We start from the raw sequence: 19159 nt of genomic DNA on the forward strand, positions 1-19159 counted from the left end.
TGTAGTAAATTTTATTTGTTGTTTTTGGGATCTCATGTTAGGTAGCACATACTTCTGCTGGCAAAAAGAGCAAGCTCTTTTTCCATGTTGTAGTCTGTGCTGTGGAAACCAACATTCCAGGGTGATATTTGATATTTCAGATTCTAGCAAGAAATTGAGCAAAAGTTAGCACAATATTTAAGGATGCTGTATTTTTTATAATAAAAGAGAGAGATCAACACCAGAGACGAGACTAATTATTCTGTCTGAGACAAAAAACGTTTATCACTGGAGGATCTCCCACCACATCCCCTCTTCTTCCCCCAGCTTGCAAAAAGGGGTTGATGTTTAAGCACATTTAATAAGAGTTCTGTTGTTACTGATTTTAAAATATAACGTTAAGCACACAAAGAGCTGGCATAACTTAAAACTCATACAGTAAACTACACTGGGGCTTCAAGATTATGCTGTGTAGAGAAGGTAGCTTTTTCTTGTTTCTTAAATAGCTATAATATGAGTGGTTAAGGCTGACATTTAATTTTTAATTTCACTCATCTGAACGATTCCCCTTTACTACCCTCTCTGTCAAACCCCCTGCATCTTATTAACTGTTTTTTCCAGTCAAGGAGGGTTTGATGGGACTGTCTGTGGAGCCAGTTAACACTGCCCTTGGCTAAGCCTGAGAGCTCTGGACACCCACCCCTTTGTTCCCCTGCATTCCAAATATCAGCCAGCTTGGGAACGTTGAGGACTGAGGAAGTATCAGGTCTGGGCTGCAGCATGGAGACATATTATGCCAAGAAACAAAACAAAATCCCCCCCCTTGATTTTAATCGGTGGAGAGAGAGGTTTTAATTTGGAGTTAAAAGAATAAAACTCCAGAAAAAACAAAGAGAACTCTATATTTCCGGTAGAGAATAAATGGGGGGGGGGGGGAGGGGAAGGGGTTGGGAACAAATGCTGCACCTTTTTAAAATAAAGTTTAATAATTTCAAAATGTAATCAGAGTACTTTACAAGCATATAATACAGGCAAAGTTATGACGACTCTGTTTTTGTTCGGGCAGTAATGCTGAGTAATTTGCTTTTGCCTCAGTAAAGAAACAATAATGGTCACTTTTTTTCCTAAAGCAGAAAGAAGTTTTTATCATAGTTTAATGTTTTGAATGCTCTAACTTCTGTTTGAAGGAGAACAATACAAGAAATACATTAACAAACATTTAAAAAATTATAATTACAGTTTACTACAGTAAATTCACTCTTGAGGCATTACTTAAAGGTCAAATCGATACTTATCTGTTTTCCCAGTGCTTCCTCACTCCTCTCCTGCCACAGTATATCTGAATGAAAGCCAGGATCACAGAGTTTGGTGATAAACTGCTTAACAGAACAGAAGTTATCCAAAAAAAAAAGTCTTTTCCTTTTGATGTTTGACTTTCAATCTGTATGGGTAATTGAGGTACTTCCATGTACTTTTTCCTGCAGTTAAGTGACACAGTTAAGTGACGTAGTTTTCTCTGTATTACTTGAGCTATAATATTGACACCAGGAAGAAAAGAAGTCTTACTGTTTTTAATCAGCTGCTCCTGCCTCTTACATGTCACCTTACGGTAGGCCTTGGCAATTTCTGTTATATACCTTCACCACCAGAGCTCTTGTGTTTTCTTTTGGTTCCGTATTCCTCAGTTACTGCAGTTCTGTAAGTGCTCACAGTTCCTATGCTCTCAATGGGAGTTCCGTCATGGATTAAACACTGTGTATTGCCCTAAGTGAACTAATTCTATTTGTTAAAAAAGGATTCACTGAATACTCCTAATACAGCAAGAACGGTCTCTTCTTCTGTGTTTGGAAAGCTCTTAGCACATTTTGAACACTACTGCAATATAAACAAAAGAAGAAAAATAATAATTGCAATTTTTAATTATAGGATACTGTTACAGGAGAAGAGGAATTGTTTGCTTTTGCAGCTGGAAGAAGCTACTCGTTTAGCCTCCTATTTACACTCCCAGTTAAAAAGGTGAGTTCTTTAGAGAAAATAGTATTTTTTTAAAAAAAAAATTGAATTGCACAGAAAAAGGAAAAAGTACAAACAGAACAGACCATTTTACTTTTTCATACTACTTTTGTATGTTTGTAATATAAGTAAAGGATGGGCATTGGTTTCTACTTTGTTGATCTTTTTCTTTAAGTACAGTTTGGGCACTGAAAGGCATTCACAGCTTGCAGTTTAGCAAAGTATTTGATGTGTCGTAAATTCAGTGGTTTGGATAGAGTGTTATTAAAAAGGAGAAATGTACTTTTCACTTTTAATAATAGCTATCTGGACTGCCTGGTTTGAAAGTTAGTGAGATCTGTCTGTATAATATGTGGAAAGGAGAAATACAGATGAGCCCATTTTATTATTGTTTTTGTTTATAAATAAAAATTTACACACAAACAAGATTAAGCCTTTAAACTACACATAACAAAAGACGGAAAATTCAGTTACATTCAGGGTGCCATTCTTAAGCCCATATTAGTGATTTCTTGTTTCTTAAGCATTGATGGTCTCTGGTGCTGTACCGGAAAACAACACAGAAGACAGGCTAAATAGACAGTACAGATCAGACACACAACTCCTAGGTAACAAGAGGAAGGTAAATGAGGAGTCAATATATAATCAGGGAGGCAGCATTTTACTGACATGAGCTGTGTTTTGTGGGAGAAGTTAATTCTGAGGAGGGATGTGAAAGAAGAAACAATAGGCACTTGATGCACTGGAGTTTGGACTAAGAAGAAACAGAAAAGGTTGTGATGTGTCTTCCCAGCATCCACTGTCAGAACTGGCTCTTTCCAGACTGCCTGTTTTATGCAAATCTTATAATTTTCAGCTGGAGGAAAAGCATGAGTACAGTGGCAGCAGCAGTAGCAGCAAAAGAGCCACTACTTCCACTACCCACAGTCCGAACAACCTCCCCTCTCCCTCACAAACGCTGAAGAGTTGAAGAGAGAAATGAGCTCAGGCTTCACTTCTGGTATGAAAGGGTAAACAGCGTAGTCAGAAGTGAGAAAGAGATAAAATGCAAGAGGATAAAATGTGCTCGGAACATTCTGAGAGATTTACTACTCTGACATTCCAAGACAATAGTCACCCAGAGTAGGAGTTTGCATGCTATGGCGGGGACAGAAGATGTCACCCTGTAAACATGAAGATGCCCTGAGGTCTACAGGGAAATCCTACAGGTTTGAGAGTATCTCCGTGAAGGATCAGCCTCTTGAGGACCCCCTTATCTCACCAGCACACCACATGCAGGAGTCTAGCTCCTGCTGGTTCACACTTTAACCACTGCTATACTCTTATCTCCACGTTTGTAGAGTGGCAGAGGAATGGGGTTCGTGCTGAAATTGCAACTTGAAAGCTCCCACAAATGGGAGCTTTCAAATGGGAATTCTGTGAGTTTGCTTGGATGTAAAGCTGTATAGCAGGGATCGTCAACCTTTGGCATGCGGCCCACCAGGGTAAGCCCCCTGGCAGGCCGGGCCAGCTTGTTTACCTGCCACATCTGCAGGTTTGGCTGATTGCAGCTTCCACTGGCCATGGTTCGCCGCTCCAGGCCAATGCAGGCTGTGGGAAGTGATGCGGCCCAAGGGATGTCCTGGCCGCCGCTTCCCGCAGCCCCGCAGCAAACCTGTGGACGCGACAGGTAAAATAACCGTCCCAGCCCGCCGGGGGCTTACCCTGGCAGGCCGCAAGCCAAAGGTTGACGATCCCTGCTGTAAAGAATGACACTTTCCTGGTTCTGCTGCTGTCCCACTCCCCTTGAACCAAGTTATTGGACTCAAATCAGAAGCGACTGATTGAAATAAAATGGCTTGTGTTATACAGGAGTTGAGACTAGATAGCTAATGGTCCCTTCTGGCTTTAAACTCCATGAATCTATGACTTTCCTTCACCAGTCCTCTCTCTGGCCACCTTTCCACCAAAACCCACAGAGAGCCATCTGCAGATTTGAGGAAAGGGATGTGGTGATCCTTCTTGCTCCACTTCTCCTTTTTAGGCATGCTGACCTAAGTTGGTTCTCATTTATACTACTTTCATCACCTTTATGCCTAAAGGCAAGGGAGGAGAAGAAAGATGGCCCTTAACCTAAGTATTACAATGCTGAATGCATGTAAAATCCTCTACCTTAACAAGGGTTATTTTTCTATCTATGTTGTGTTCCTAGCTATATAATTCATATATTAATGGATCGTTCTCTGTTTTAGTTTGTCTGCTAGCACCCTCACAATGTCTTCTGGCAGCAGTAGGGGATCACTGGCATCCAGCCGAGGATCACTGGCGTCCAGCAGAGGGTCTCTAAGCTCTGTCAGCTTCACGGACATATATGGCCTCCCACAGTATGACAAATCAGACAGTGTTACTGACTATGCACAACATCTACGCTTTGACCTGATCCCATTTGATTCTCTCAGTAAAGATGTGCAGTACTCTGATCCCACTGGGCATTGTAACTTCAATAAACAAAGGAGGTCCTTGGATACTCCTCAATCCCTGGCATCCCTGTCATCACGGTCCTCTTTGTCATCGCTGTCCCCTCCAAGTTCCCCTCTGGACACCCCCTTCCTTTCTGCTTCTCGGGATTCTCCACTTGCCCAGATGTCAGAAGGATTTGAGGAGATAGCGGGAGTAGGAGCCCTAGAAATGCGCAGAGCTCAGGCCTCGGTTTTGGGTGACGATGATACCCAAGGAACAACTTCATCACAGACTCCTGCTTACCCCGCGGATGATGAAGGACTGCAAGAAATGGGACCACACCTGGCAAATATCCAAACTGGTGGAGGTGAGTTTGTTTTCTTCATTACCATCTCGTCTCTTTTAATCTTCAAGGGATAATGAAAAACACAAGAAAAATGTACGCATGGCATTATAATAGAGGATACACATCTGCTATCAGTTTGATTTATTTTTTAATTTAATTAAAAAAAAACAATTCTACAACTGATGTTAACTAAAAAATTTTTTTGTTCAAAGGTGAAGTGCAGAGAATGTGTGTGTGTAGTAATTTTTTTAGACTTCAACATAAATTGATAATGGAAACTTCAGGACTGTTCTGAAAATATGCCAATTTTGTTGATTAAAAAATCCAGGCCTGCGTGTTTACTTCTTAGGAAAATTCCCGAATGAGAGAACCTGAAGAGTCTTAGACTGTGCCCCAGCTGATATCACTTCTCTTTGTGTGCCTAACACACTCAGTAATAGCAGTAAGTTTGATGGAGGAAAATGGGGATACAACCTGAACTGGCTGAACTAGGAACAAACAATGAGAGAACATAAGTAACAGCAGTAACTACCCCTTTGAAATCTACCTGGTTCATGCAGATCAGACCCTTTTGTTTTACAATTGTATGAGGCAGGCAAACACAACTGGCTTGTAAGTCTATGATGTTACTGTATTTCTTGATTTGTGTGGGCAGAGTATGTAATGTCTATGTGTGAGTGTTATCTGGGCCAGAATTGGGGTGGATGGGTGCCACCCAGTACTTATTCTGTTTACATGAACTGACATGCATACAGGAATTTAGGGGGAAAACGAACAAGTGAGCTGGTTGAGACTATTAGGGGTCTCCAGATCTTGAAGTGTAGGAAGGGAAGGGCAGTTATACTCTTACAATAACTCTACTCTAAAATCTGTGGTTACCACAACACACTTTTCAAAAATATATACCATTTGTCCTGAAAAAGGTACTATTCCACTTGTATTGCAAATGATCACAACGGGTCATTCATTATGGGTGCTCCCCACATATAAACCATTACCAGTTATCTTTGGGAACTCATGGAGAATGCGTGAGGTCCCAGAGAATTGGAGAAGGGCATGCATAATACCTGCCTTTAATATGGAGAACAAAGAGAACCTGGGGAATTATAGACCGGTCAGCCTAACTTCAATACCTGGAAAGATACTGGAACAAATTTATTAATCAATTTGTAAATACCTAAAGGGCCCGAGAGTTGGAATAGTCGTCATGGATTTTTCAAGAACAAGTCAGACCAAACCAACCTAATTTCTTTCTTTGACAGAGTTACTGGCTTAGTGGGGGCCACTAATTGAGGGATTAGTGGGGCATTAGGGATTAGAATTGAGGGAACGGGAGACGGGGGAGAGCTGTAGATATGATCTACCTTGATTTTAATAAGGCTTTTGACATAGTCCTACATGATATTCTCGTAAGTAAACTGGGGAAATATGGTATAGATTAAATTGGTTTAAGGTGGGTATAGACCATATTCCAAGAGTAATTATCAATGGTTGCTATCAAACTGGGAGGACATATTTAGTGAGGTCCTGCATGGGTCAGTCCTGGGTCTGGTACCATTCCATATTTTCATTTCTGACTTGGATAATGGAATGCTTATAAAATTTGAAGATGAAACCAAGCTGGGAGTGGTTGCAAGCACGTTGGAGAACAGAATTAGAATTCAAAACATCCTTGACAAATTAGAGAATTGGTCTGAAATCAACACGATGAAATTCAGTAGAGACAAGCGCAAAGTACTACACTTAGGAAGGAAAAATCAAATGCACAACTACAAAATGGGGAATAACTGGCCCTGGGGTAGCACTGGTGAAAAGGAGCTGCAGGCTATAGTGGATCACAAATTGAATATGTAGGGGTATATTAAATCTTGGAGAAATCACACAATTTTTTGTGGAGTACTTGTGGCACCTTAGAGACTAACCAATTTATTTGAGCATGAGCTTTCGTGAGCTACAGCTCACGAAAGCTCATGCTCAAATAAATTGGTTAGTCTCTAAGGTGCCACAAGTACTCCTTTTCTTTTTGCGAATACAGACTAACACGGCTGTTACTCTGAAACCTGTCATTTTTTTGTGGGTTGGTCACAGCATAAATGGCAAATTTTGCAGATGTGTTCATACCATGCCACCCTTACTTCTGCATTGCTGCTGGCGGTGATGCTGGCTTCAGAGCTGGGTGCCCAGCCATCAGCCACCGTGCTCTCAGCGCACAGCTCTGAAGGCATAGGGTAAAAGAATATGGCATAGTATAGGGTAAAAATACACAAAAGACCAGATTTCGCAGAGAAGACCAGATTTCAAGGTCTGTGACGTGTTTTTCACAGCTGTGAATTTGGTAGGGCCCTGCTTAAACTTAGTTCCTAGAAATTAAGACCTGATTTGAGTGCTGAGATAAGGAAGGCTGTAGTGGGGCTGGGATGCTGCTTCAGTTAAGCTCTTTTCCCCACCCCCTATGAACTTTTCTTTCCTGTCTTTTCTCTTTTCTTTCATTTAAACATTGTCTTCTGCTTTTGTCACTAGAGCGCTTTCTGTTCCATTGTGGTCACCTATTTCTTCGCTGTGTATAGCATGCAATGTTTACATTGGAAATAGAAAAACAGTACAAGGCCAAAGAATTATTCTGGTGGTGTTCTCTTGAGCTGCTTTTAATGTGTGAATTTTAAAATTATTATTTAGGAAAAAATGGTTCCCCTTTACATTTCTTGCCAAGGCTCTTGACTCTTTTGCACTCTGTAAATTGATTGACTTGGATAGTTTGTATTCTGTTTCATAGCAGCTGTTTTCAAGCAGCATTTCTCAAACTTTATTGGTTCACATACCACCTGAAGAACTGTTGTGAAGTGAACTGATGGAACATGATGCTCACGTACCAACAGGGTACATATACCACAGATTGGAACTCTGGGGCTTAAAGCTAGCTTGTTGGTTTTAAGTTCTTGTTCAAAGTGTTTGGTTGCTGCCACCTACTGGTGTTGTAGCATAATGCACAGGGAACAAATCTTAATTCTGACACTTCAAACAACTTTCTTAAATATTCAAATAAAATAAAGTGCGTAGTAATTTTGATGAACTTTATTACTCGTGGAAGTGGGGGAGAAACTAACAGTCCCAGCAAACAGTCCCTTGTTTACTGCATGCAGCCAGCATGCAAGATTTCTTCACAAAATGTCTTGTTTATGCCCCTCAGTGTTGACCGGCACCTCTGCTGCTCCTCCAGTCTGGCATCTCTCCTGAGAATATACTAAGAATTGTGCTAAAATATATGGTGATTTTATGATGTGTACAAAAAGAACCCGACTGAGCCATGGAATTCATCTCACTTGCAGGAAGAGGCTTGCAACGATCACAGGGGGAAAAATCACATCTTAATAGAACATTGTTTTTAAACTTTTACATTTTTCCTGTCTCCTCTTCTGGGAATTTTAATTTAAAGAACTTCCATCATTAATATGATTTTTGTTAGTTTAAATTATATATTCATTTAAATATAGAGGAATATTTTGCTTTCTTGTAGAGAGGGAACCAAACAGAAAATCCATATCTACAACCCTGAACTTTGGGGAAGTTTGGATTTAGATCCAAATTTCACAGCCAGCCCTTATCTCTACAATGGGCCAAGTTAAACTCCTTGATCCAAACATTACCAAACTTGGGGAAAATTCAGATCCAGATACAATTATTTAGGTATAAAGTTTCCATTTAATGTCTAATCTTTTGTATAAAAAAATGATTTATCACCGTGTGCTTTTCATTTTATATCTTGTTTCTCATGCCACACAGCAGAAAAATTCACTGTAAGTGAACCTGGAATTACTTATTGTGCTGGTTTTGCCTGTAATGCTTAGCGTGTTTTTTTGTGTGTGGTGTGTATGTTCTCTATGATTTGCATGTGGAGAAGAGGGTGGCTGTGCTACATTTGGTTTTAGTTGGTATCACATTGTATATGTTTAATTATTATGGGATACTTACGTTTTTGCTATATCCACTAAACATTATATTCATGGCTGCGGATGACTTCTCAGAAAAACTTTTCTGTAAGCTTCAGCTTTATTATATCTTGCTAATACCCAACAGTACCATTACAGATAAGGGTCTGTTTGTGTCTCCATTATAAGTTTATTTTCTGGAGACTGTTTAACTCTGCTATTAAAATGCATTTTGAGCTGATACACAGCGCTTCAAGTTCATAAAACATGGGTTACAGTCTCCAAAGTAGCTGGTGATTTTGGTGCCTCAGTTATTTAACTGCTAGTTTGAGACACCTTAAAAAGTCCACTTTTTCAGATAGTGGATTCTCAGAACTTTCTGAAACCAGGCCTGTTTAAGGTGTATCAACTGACCCAAAATCACGAGTCATTTCTGAAAGTGTAGGTCAGTATTTTGTATCCAAATTTCTAAGATATGGAGTTAGATAGTAAAAGATGAAATGCTGCCTCTACAGTAGAAATACCAAATTTTATTTTAAATAAAACTTTCCAGTTTCCAACTTTGACTAAAACTAGTGGTAAATCCCATTACATGAGATCCAAAACCAGAGGTGTTACTTTCTGGTTGTCAAGCTGTTTTTCACGTTGATTTTCTAATCAAAGGCATGTTCTGATATTTGCTACCTATCCCAAATTCTGTGGGATTTTCCTAATATTATCAGGTGTTTCCGTGGCCGCCAGGCAGCAAGCAAAACATTAGTAAGTTGCAACATTGTTGTAACATCACTTATTCATGACTTCACCATGTTGCATTTTGAGATCAATTTTTTGTATCAGACAGATTTCCAAAAGATGACAGCCCAAAACAGAGAGCTTGCAAAGTGCCTATTATGGTTGCAGGGTTTACTTTCGTCTCCTATATCCACACAAACCATCCATGTAGTGAAAAATTGCACCAGTGTAACTTGAGGTGGTGTTTAAACTAATACAGTTACACTGGTGCAAAAGGCTCTTTGGACACTTTGTGATGTAAAAGTGGCTTATATCAATCTAGCTGAAACTGTTCCTAATTGACTTAAACTAATCCAAAGTAAGCTGCTCTTATACTAAAATAAGAGTGCCCATCCAGCCTTTTGTACCGGTTAAAATGTACTACTTTAATTTCACACCTTAAATTATGCTGATGCTACTTTTTCACGTAGACAAGCGAAAAAATGAAATGAGTAGCATAAAAAAATCTCAACTGTCACACGCCATCTTGAAGGCCTCATATTGGGGTATTATGCAAACATCATCATAGTTTGAATATCGTTTCTTCAGTCCTTTGCTACCTCTAATTAACTGGAGATGAGAAGTTTGCTTGTATTTTTGGTAAGGTTGAGATGCACTCTGTTGCATGATGATCTTTACTGGACGATTAAGATGGGAAGCAATGATCCAGGAGAGCTTAATTCTTTCTTCAAGCTCAAAGACACTTCTACTGATTTAGAAAGAGATTGGGACGCTCCTGATTGAAGGTCTAAATTTCCTAAGTAGATATAGATAGCTAGAAACATTAGATTTGGAGGAGGGTAAACATGGCTTGTTATCAGTCCACAAAGGCAAACACTTGGATACTCTTGCATCTAGTTGTTTGAATTCTGGATTCTGCACAGGTCTTTTCACTTTTTGCAAGTATCAAAACACATTGTTTTCTTAACATTTGAGTTTGAAACGTATATCAGGCTTGCAATGAGGTAAGTCATCTAGCTCAGTGCCTCTCAACCTTTCCAGATTACCGTACCCTTTTCCGGAGTCTGATTTGTCTTTTGTACCAAGTTTCATCTCACTTAAAAACTACTTGCTTATGAAACCAGACATAAAAATACAAAAGTTTCACAGCACACTATTACTGAAAAATTGCTTACTTTCTCATTTTACCATATACTTATAAAATAAATCAATTGGAATATAAATATTGTACTTATATTTCAGTGTACAGTATATTGAGCAGTATAAACAAGTCCTTTTCAATATGAAATTTTAGTTTGTACTCACTAGTGCTTGTTACATAGCCTGTTGTAAAGGTAGGCAAATAGCTTGATGAATTGATGTACCCCCTAGAAGACCACTGCGTACCCGCAGTGGTACATGTACCGTTGGTTGAGACCCATTGATCTAGGTGACAGTTAAACTCCATTGTGAAGTGGTCCAGTAGAAGGTTGAAACACATGATTAATTTAATCCTGACCAAAGTTTTCTGGTGACAGCAGGTACTGATATTTGAAAACCAGCAGCTGCACACATGCAGTAATTTGAAGGCTTTCGTGAGCATGACATAAGTAATTACGCGGTCCTCTTCATATTGCCCTCAAAAGGGGCTGAGATTCACCTTAGTGCAGAGGGTTTGCCCAAGGCCTGCGCATCACGTATGCCCAGCAGTGTGCTGGCCCTTTGCACTGTGCGGTGCTTTTCATCCATCGTGAATATTAATGTTTTACTGCCATTCATTAAAATAATTAATCTTTAGGATGCACCTATTAACTAATTGTGCTTTCTGTTTGTCATAGGATATACATTGTGTACTTTCTCCATAGTAATAGGCTGTATGCTTTAGTCATTTTTTTCCAATGTACTGTCCCTTACCATCCATGCATGTGCAAAAACACAGTTGTCTGAAAGGGTTGCTTGTTGCAGTTTGATGCACCTCAAAACCGCCCCTTGAAATATCACAGCATGGATAGACAGGGGAATTATATGTTTCTGTTTTACCCCACTTGTGAATGCCACATCTCACTACTCACCTTCCTTAAAACATTTTTAGTTGCTTTCCTGTTTTCTGTTTTAATTCTGCCTTTGAGGGAAGGGAAATTAAATTTGGAAAGATCATGTGCGATACCTGTGCAATGAGGAAACACTTAAGTAAATCTCTCAGAGACTCAAGAGATGGAATTTCAGAACGTACAGGGCCTTTTGAATGTGCATAACTTTGCACTCAGTTCTTGAGCACTGTCACTTGTGCATGCCCATTTGAGGTTCTACACTGCAATACTCACTTGTATATGCAAAACTATTTTGCATACATTCTGTTATGTACCTTATGATATGAAAGTGATTGTCCATACTATTTTTGTTTGAGTTAGCTTGTAAGGGGTGAGGAGAAGGGGAATGTCAAATTTTTTTAAAAAAAAATTCATCTTCTTTTTTTTAAATTTTATTTTTTATTTTAAAAAAAGGTCACCCACCTCTGCTTGTCAGGTTCGGGTCCATTTTGACAGTGTGCCTCATACTGCAAGTAGAAGCTGCTACTATGGTCTAACTAAGGCAGTTTGATTTGTGATTGAGGAATTAATGTTTAAAAACAAATAACATCCCCATACTGCCAACAGCAAATTCCTTCCTAAATCTTTACTTTTTAGCTAGGTTAAAAGAAATATGCATTATGGATATTTCCAGTGTGTCACACATTTATAAATGGATGGTTAATAGGTAAATCCTAATATTAGGCTATAGTGTGTGTATACATGCTGGGGTTGAGGCAGTTTAAGGCTTACCCCATTGGTGGTGGTGGTTCTCTCAGGAATACATTCCATAGTGAGGAGATCAGTTTCTATTTTATCTTGTCATGGAGAAATTAGCCATCAACATCCTTCCTAAATTCTCCAGCAAAGTAACTCCAATCCATTTTATATATTGTTCTAAGTTGCAGTAATGTTCCAGCATGTGTAATTGTATTTACATCAACTGTATGTTTGTTTGGGCTGTTTAAGAGGGATTAAATTTGCTTTTTATGTAGTGCATTGTGAGGGATTATCGCAACCTGACACTTTCTTTAATTTTTTGCCGTCCATTGTAGCCGTAACTCTACGCGAAGACAGTGCAAGAAGGTCGGCGAGGCGAGCCAGGCGAGTCTCAGCATGTCTATCCGATTATTCACTGGCTAGTGACAGTGGCGTGTTTGAAGCTTTAAGCAAAAGGTCAGGTGTATAAATGCACAATAAATTGGAAATGTCCTTTTTCTACCACATAAAGTCTGCAAAAATAGTTTGTAAATTTCTGAAATAGGTATCATTTTTTCTTACCGGATATGTGATAATGCCTAATATTTAATAATGTAAGAATATTAGGTTAAAACACTTTAGAAAGAATGGAGGCTGACTACATGCCATTCCACTGTCATCTTCACAGGTGTTCTATGTCACTTCCACCTTCCACCTCTCCTAACAACCAATAAGATTTTTTTCCCTTTTACATGTAAAATTCTGCTTTTTCCTCTTGCTGAATTATTTTGGCTGTCTCATCATATCCTAACACTTTTCTGATTTCAGCATCTGTCATCATGTATTCTATTTGTATTTTATCAACATGAAAACAATATTCTACAAAATACTATTTACAGTTCTGGAAACAGAAGGGAAACAAAAATGATTAAAAGGAAGGAATAATTGATTTTTGTGGAAAATTGTAAAACTAAAATGTATAGCTTGGCCAAATGATGATTAAGGGGAGCATGTATAACAATATACAAGTGTGTAAACACTGTAAAACAGCAATCAAGGAAAGAATATCTGGAAAAAAATCATTCTAAAAGTGACATCTCTTGGACTGTGAAATAATTTTTCCAGAGAAGCTGTAGAAGGCCCATTGAATCATTTAACACTGGTCTAGCGTAACCACTGTAGAACATATAGCTGAATGTCCTGTAGTGGCAGGAGCCTAACTATGGGTATGTCTACATCTCAATAATACAAATGTGGCTGGCCTGTGCCAGCTGACTTAGGCTTGGGCTACAGAGCTATAAAACTGCAGTGTATAAGTTTGGGTTCGGGCTGGATCCCAGGCTTTGGAACCTTTCCCACTCACAGGGTCCCAGGGCCTGGGCTGGAGCCCAAGCTCAAACATACACACGACAGTTTTATAGTCCTGCAGCCTGAAACCTGGAAGCCTAAGTCAGCCGATGCGGGCCAGCTGTGGGTGTTGGATTGCAGTGTAGACATACCCTAGATTACCTAATGAGCTTTTCCCATGTTTTCTGATTTGCAGTGTTTCAGGTCACAAAACAAGTCACAAAGCTTGTATCCATTTTTTGCATTTTAAATGGATATATCCATTTTAATCATAAAATAAACCCCTCCAAATCAGCGTGTAATTTACAGTTGGCTTTTTTTTTCCATGTAGGAATGAGGATGTTGAAGACCCTGTTTACAGTGATGTTGTTGCTAGTAGTGAAGAACCACAAATACATGTTGGATTCCTGTAAGTAATGCTACTTGGGTTCTTCGGTAGATACTGCCCACCAGGATTCTCCTTCTCGGGTCTTATCTGTTAAGCGTTGAACACTGAGGGCAGTGGTAGCTGGGTGTGGGCATGACCCACGCCCTTACTGGATATCATGTACCAACCACTGAAGTATATAAATACTACCATCAGGCATTCCATTCAGTTCCCTCTACCTTGGTTGGCAAAGGAGCACCTGGTTTGCCGCACTTTTCCATCCTTCCAGCTGTTTCAACAGTATCCTTTTCATTGTTTGGAATTCTTTTGTGAGTAAGATGATGAGGATTTGTCTCAGTACATGAGATCATCACCCTTTCTCTGGCCCCTTAGTGTCATGTAAGGCACAGTGGAAGACCGGTTTAAGGCTGTCTCTCAAGTATCCCCTTGCAAGCCCTGGTACTGGGGGGAGGGCTGGTCACAGCACACCGTGCTGAAGGGATTTCAGGTAGCACTGCCACCTGTATGGCAGCCACAGGCACCTAGACAGGCCACCAAGTCTGTGTTATGCCAGGGGCCTGTCAGCCCGCAGAGCAGTCCTGCACCGAGGCTATGAGTTCTGCTCCGTCTCTCTAAGAGGTGCATCACAGATCCTCAGCTAGTAAGTTTAACTTGTTTGTTCAGTTTCCAAATTAATGTTGACATGAAAAAGTTAACTCTTATTTATACAGCGCATGAATTAGCGAAAGAATGTAGACCACGGCAAACTGCAACTGATGTTCAGATGCTTTTATCAATCTAGTTACACTGGTACAACTCTTAGTGTGGATGCAGTTAAATCAGTATAAAGGTGCCTTACAGCTGTGTTAGCTTATTCCCCTTCCCATATGAAAAGAGCTCTAGTGGCATAACGCACCTTCATGCTGATACAACCTCATCTACATGAAGGGGGTTGTACTGCTCTAACTATAGCCGTATAATGAAAGCAATACCATGTTTGTGGATAGGTAAGCCCCAGTTGTAGCTGAGGGGTGGTAGCATGGATGAGATTTTTTTTTTTAATTTAATAGTACTTGATTCTTATGCTGTTGGTTCTAATAGGTTCTTTAGTGTAGTATTGTAATAATATTGTGTTTCTCTTACCAGAATGTGATACCCAGAATCACACTGGATGTCAACAGAATTTTAACTAACTTCATTCAACCGCATATACAGAAAAGATTTATCTTACTCTGAACATAGCTGTTTTTCTTCCTTGTAACATTTTTATTCTTCCCTCCAAATTTGGCAAGCTAAACACTGAGTTCTGCTAACTTACTCAGGTAATTTATTTTTCCAGGCATGATGGTGGATGTGAATGTCTCCTAGTCCATGTGTTACAGCTGAAGAACTTTATTGGTGTCTTTGTGAAAGAAGGCTGCAAAATGTAAGCTCAAATATCACTAAAGATCTGATTATTACAGATCGTTGCTTATTTTGTGCCCCAACCACAAATGTGCAATAAATCTGGCTACATGCTGTTTGTATAAAATGGTACAATATTTGGGGAAGCGTGAAAATTTTGGTAATTTTATATCCATCTAGTTGGGGGAGTGTGGGGAGGGCAGGTTGCATTGTGTTAATATTCAGGGACATTAACAAGTGACCATTAAGGAAATAGTTGTCTTAGAGGCCCAGTCATGGCAACCTTTACTCGCATAAGTAATGATTTATGACCGTTAGCTAATTGTAATAATCCAGCTGTAAAACCCAGGAGCACTGTGTACTTCTGTAGGTTTTGCAGCTATAAAGACCATTTGGGATAGAATCCATAAAGATAAACTAATTTTAACAAAGAAATTATCTGACAGAGTCTCAGAATGAGGAATTATAGTCTCTCTACATCTGGTCTAATAGTATGACAATTCATCCCTTCCATTTCTTTGCCACAATATATAGAACATATACCTACATTTCTAATTCGGTGTATTTACAATATTTCTTACCCAAAGTTACAGAAATTATATTTCTGTATTTAAACATCAGATGAAACTTAGCTGACAATATATCTCTAAATTAATGACAAACGATCGGGACCATGAAAATTAGGTGTCTGCTTTTATTTCTGCCCAATGAACTTGCCTGAAAACTTTGGAAAGTTTAAGTACTGTAGAACTGTTATGAGCGTTGTAAAGTAAATCATTCCAATGGGATTCTTAAATTAACATAAGGCCTCTTGATCATAAAGCTTGTTCTTTCCCCTCTCCTCCAAGCTACAGCTAAAAATAATTCAAAATAAGCTGGGTCACTGTCCTAATGTTAGTCTGCTGCCATACATAGAATACAAAGGTTTGGTTTTCTTGGGAATAGAAGGGGATGTAAGGATCATCTTGTATTGTTTAACGCATGCTCCTATGTAATGAGAGAGATTTTCATAGTCTCTAGTGACGGTCATCCTAAAAGGTAGTGACTACTAATTTGGGCTTGGAGTTTCATCGGTGAAAGAAGCAGGTAAGGGATTGTCAATCGTAAGGCACCCTCCGTGACCTTTCTTTTCTTCCCCTCCTGCCTCACTTCTCCAGCAAAACTCCAAGAGGGCAGGGAGGGGGGGTCAACAGGACACAATAACAAGAGCTATATTGTAATGTCTCCGGGTTAATCAGTAGAGTTGGAAAGTGGAAGAACTGCTCAACCTTGTGTTTTTTTCACTTAACGAATGCAAGACTAAACTCCATTAATGAAGAGTTGCAGGCGTGTGTCGGTAATGTAGAAATTACATTTATTTTTATTGTTCAGTTTAAATTTTAGAAACTTAAAAAATAATTTGAACCTAGCTTTCTTTATTTCAGTTGTGCTGGTTTTTGCTTGTTTTTCTGTTCCCAGACATGTTCGAGTTTACTTACCTCCACTGGAGTCAGGCACACCTACCACTTACTGCTCTAGAGCTTTGGAATTCCAAACCCCGTTAATATTTAATGACGTTTTCCGAATCCCGGTGCATTCAAGTGCATTGAAATTAAAATCGCTGCAGCTGTATATTTGTTCAGTTGACCACCAGCAGCAAGAAGAACTCTTGGTAAATGGTCCATTTTTCCTGGAAAAAAAAAAATGGTATTGTGTGCTCTAAGTTCCTTAATAAAAGTCACTTCCGTATCAGCAAAGGACACCAAAAGGACTAATTTTTTTCTGAAGCATAAGAGAAATGTAGCTGGAATCTGAAGGGAGTGTATTGATACAGAGCATCTCTTTGGAGTAGTCATCATCAGGGGTATTTTTCCATGTAGATAACAAGAATAACTGGTATAATTGTCTGCCTGAGGTCTGTCTAACTAACAAGAAATACAGGCAGTCCTTGGACTTAGGACACAATTGGTTCCTGAAAATTGTGTCATAAGTCGAAACATCATAACTTGGAACCACAATCCATTTCATTGCAGGGCCCAGCGTTGTAAAGTCAAAACCAGTTGTCATGAGTCAAATCAGGGTGTCAATTCAGAAGTGTCATAAGTGCCGTTCGTCATAAGCTGAACGTCGTAAAGTTGAGGACTGCCTGTAATTTAAATATAATTTAAGGATGGGATTTTCAGAAGCCATTTTCAAAGTCAATGAGCTCGTGCTTCTCATTCACTTAGGAACTTTTGAAAATCCCTCTCTAAATGTTCAAAGAAATTAGCTAAAAATAGAGTGTTACAGATCTTGGAGTAGGGGTGGGCAAACTTTTTGGCCCGAGGGCCACAGCTGCATGAGGAAATTGCATTCAGGGCCATGAATGTGGGGTTGGGATGTAGTGCGCAGGAAAGGGCTCAGGGCAAGGGGTTGGAGCGCAGGAGAGGGTGCGGGAGGGGCTCAGGGCAGGGGTGCAGGGAGGAGTGCGGCAGGGGGTTCGGTGCAGCAGGGATGTGGGCTGCAGCAGGGGGCTCAAGGCAGGCAGTTGGGGTGTAGGAGGGGTGTGGCAGGGGGCTCAGGGCAGGGTGTTGGGATGCCGGCTGCAGCAGGGGTTCGGGGTGCAGTTCCGACCCAGCGCCGGTTACTTGGAGCAGCTTCGGGGTAGCAGCTGTGCGCACCAGGGCCATGGCAGGCTCCCTGCCTGCCCTGGGCCCGCACTGCTCTGCTCCTGGAAGCCGCTGGCACCATGTCCCTATGGCCCCTGGGGGAGGGAGTAGCAGAGGGCTCCACATGCTGCCCTCACCTGTGCGTACTTCCCCCAAGCTCCTATTGGCCATGGTTCCCTGTTCCTGGCCAATGGGAGCGGCGGTGGGCGGTGCCTGCAGGCAAGGGCAGCGCGCGGAGCACTCTGGTTCCCTTCCCCCAGGGACTGCAGGGACGTGGTGCCGGCCGATTCCAGGAACAGTGGTGGGGCCCGCGACGCTATGGGGTGGCAATCCCATGGGCCGGATCCAAAGCCCTGATGGGCCAGATCCGGCCCACAGGCTGTAGTTTGCCCACCCCTGTCTTGGAGAATGCCAAAATTTTAATATTACCTGCTGTATATTTGTGGTGTTACAGGCAGTCCTTGACTTCACAGCATTCGACTTACGACGAACGGCACTTACAATACTTCTGAATTGACACCCTGATTTGACTTACGACAATACTTTACAACACTTGGTCCCGCAATTGTGTGGATTGCGGTTCCGAGTTACGACGTTTTGACTTACGACGCAATGTTCAGGAACCAATTGTGTCATAAGACCGAGGACTGCCTGTATTTCATCACTTTTTCAATGCAGAGCCTTATTAAAATGAATAGAATGCTGGTCCACAGATTCCTGAGAGACTTGGTCGATTAAGAATACTAATAATATATTATTACTTAGAAAGTTATTGTGTTGGAAAAAGTAAAAGAATTATAGTTGCTGCTGCCACCAAAGATTGACAAAGGAACAGTTCAAAGTGTTGCATACAAGTCATCCTTTCTTAGTGGCCTGAAAATGGATTTTCTTATATACTCTTTTCGTTGTGAACTGGTCCTTCATACTCATAGTGGTGATCTCCTGTGTAATCATTCCGAAAACTGTTCCAAGAAGAAGATTACAGCCTTCTCCATGCCTTTGATCCATGTATCCTATTCATCTTTCTGTGCCACCATTGATGGCTGCCTTCGCTTCACCTGTACCACCCCAGTTAGTGATTTTCCCACAGAAAAGATTCAAAGCTCAATTGGGCCTTGATTAAGCAAGAGAGAGAATCTAAGAAATGTTCTCCCAAGTAGCCCTATGTTTCACCGATATAGGAAAGAGTAAAGATATGAAAGTTATTGTATAGCTTCCATCTTGCAGTCCTT

The 19159-nt window shown here is 40.4% G+C and overlaps 1 protein-coding gene across 1 annotated transcript in view; it reads left to right on the forward strand.

Annotated features, from left to right (window-relative positions):
* The window catches only part of WWC3 (WWC family member 3), a 167599-nt gene that overhangs the window by 128102 nt on the left and 20338 nt on the right, over window positions 1-19159 (forward strand). The window contains exons 10-15 of the mRNA XM_077807163.1: window positions 1906-1995; window positions 4224-4798; window positions 12539-12659; window positions 13861-13938; window positions 15236-15322; window positions 16759-16951. Coding sequence (XP_077663289.1) covers window positions 1906-1995; window positions 4224-4798; window positions 12539-12659; window positions 13861-13938; window positions 15236-15322; window positions 16759-16951 — 1144 coding nt within the window. The remainder of the gene's footprint in view (window positions 1-1905; window positions 1996-4223; window positions 4799-12538; window positions 12660-13860; window positions 13939-15235; window positions 15323-16758; window positions 16952-19159) is intronic.

The sequence above is a fragment of the Eretmochelys imbricata genome, chromosome 1 (genome assembly GCF_965152235.1).
Source record: "Eretmochelys imbricata isolate rEreImb1 chromosome 1, rEreImb1.hap1, whole genome shotgun sequence".
In the NCBI taxonomy this organism is placed as follows: Eukaryota; Metazoa; Chordata; order Testudines; family Cheloniidae; genus Eretmochelys; species Eretmochelys imbricata.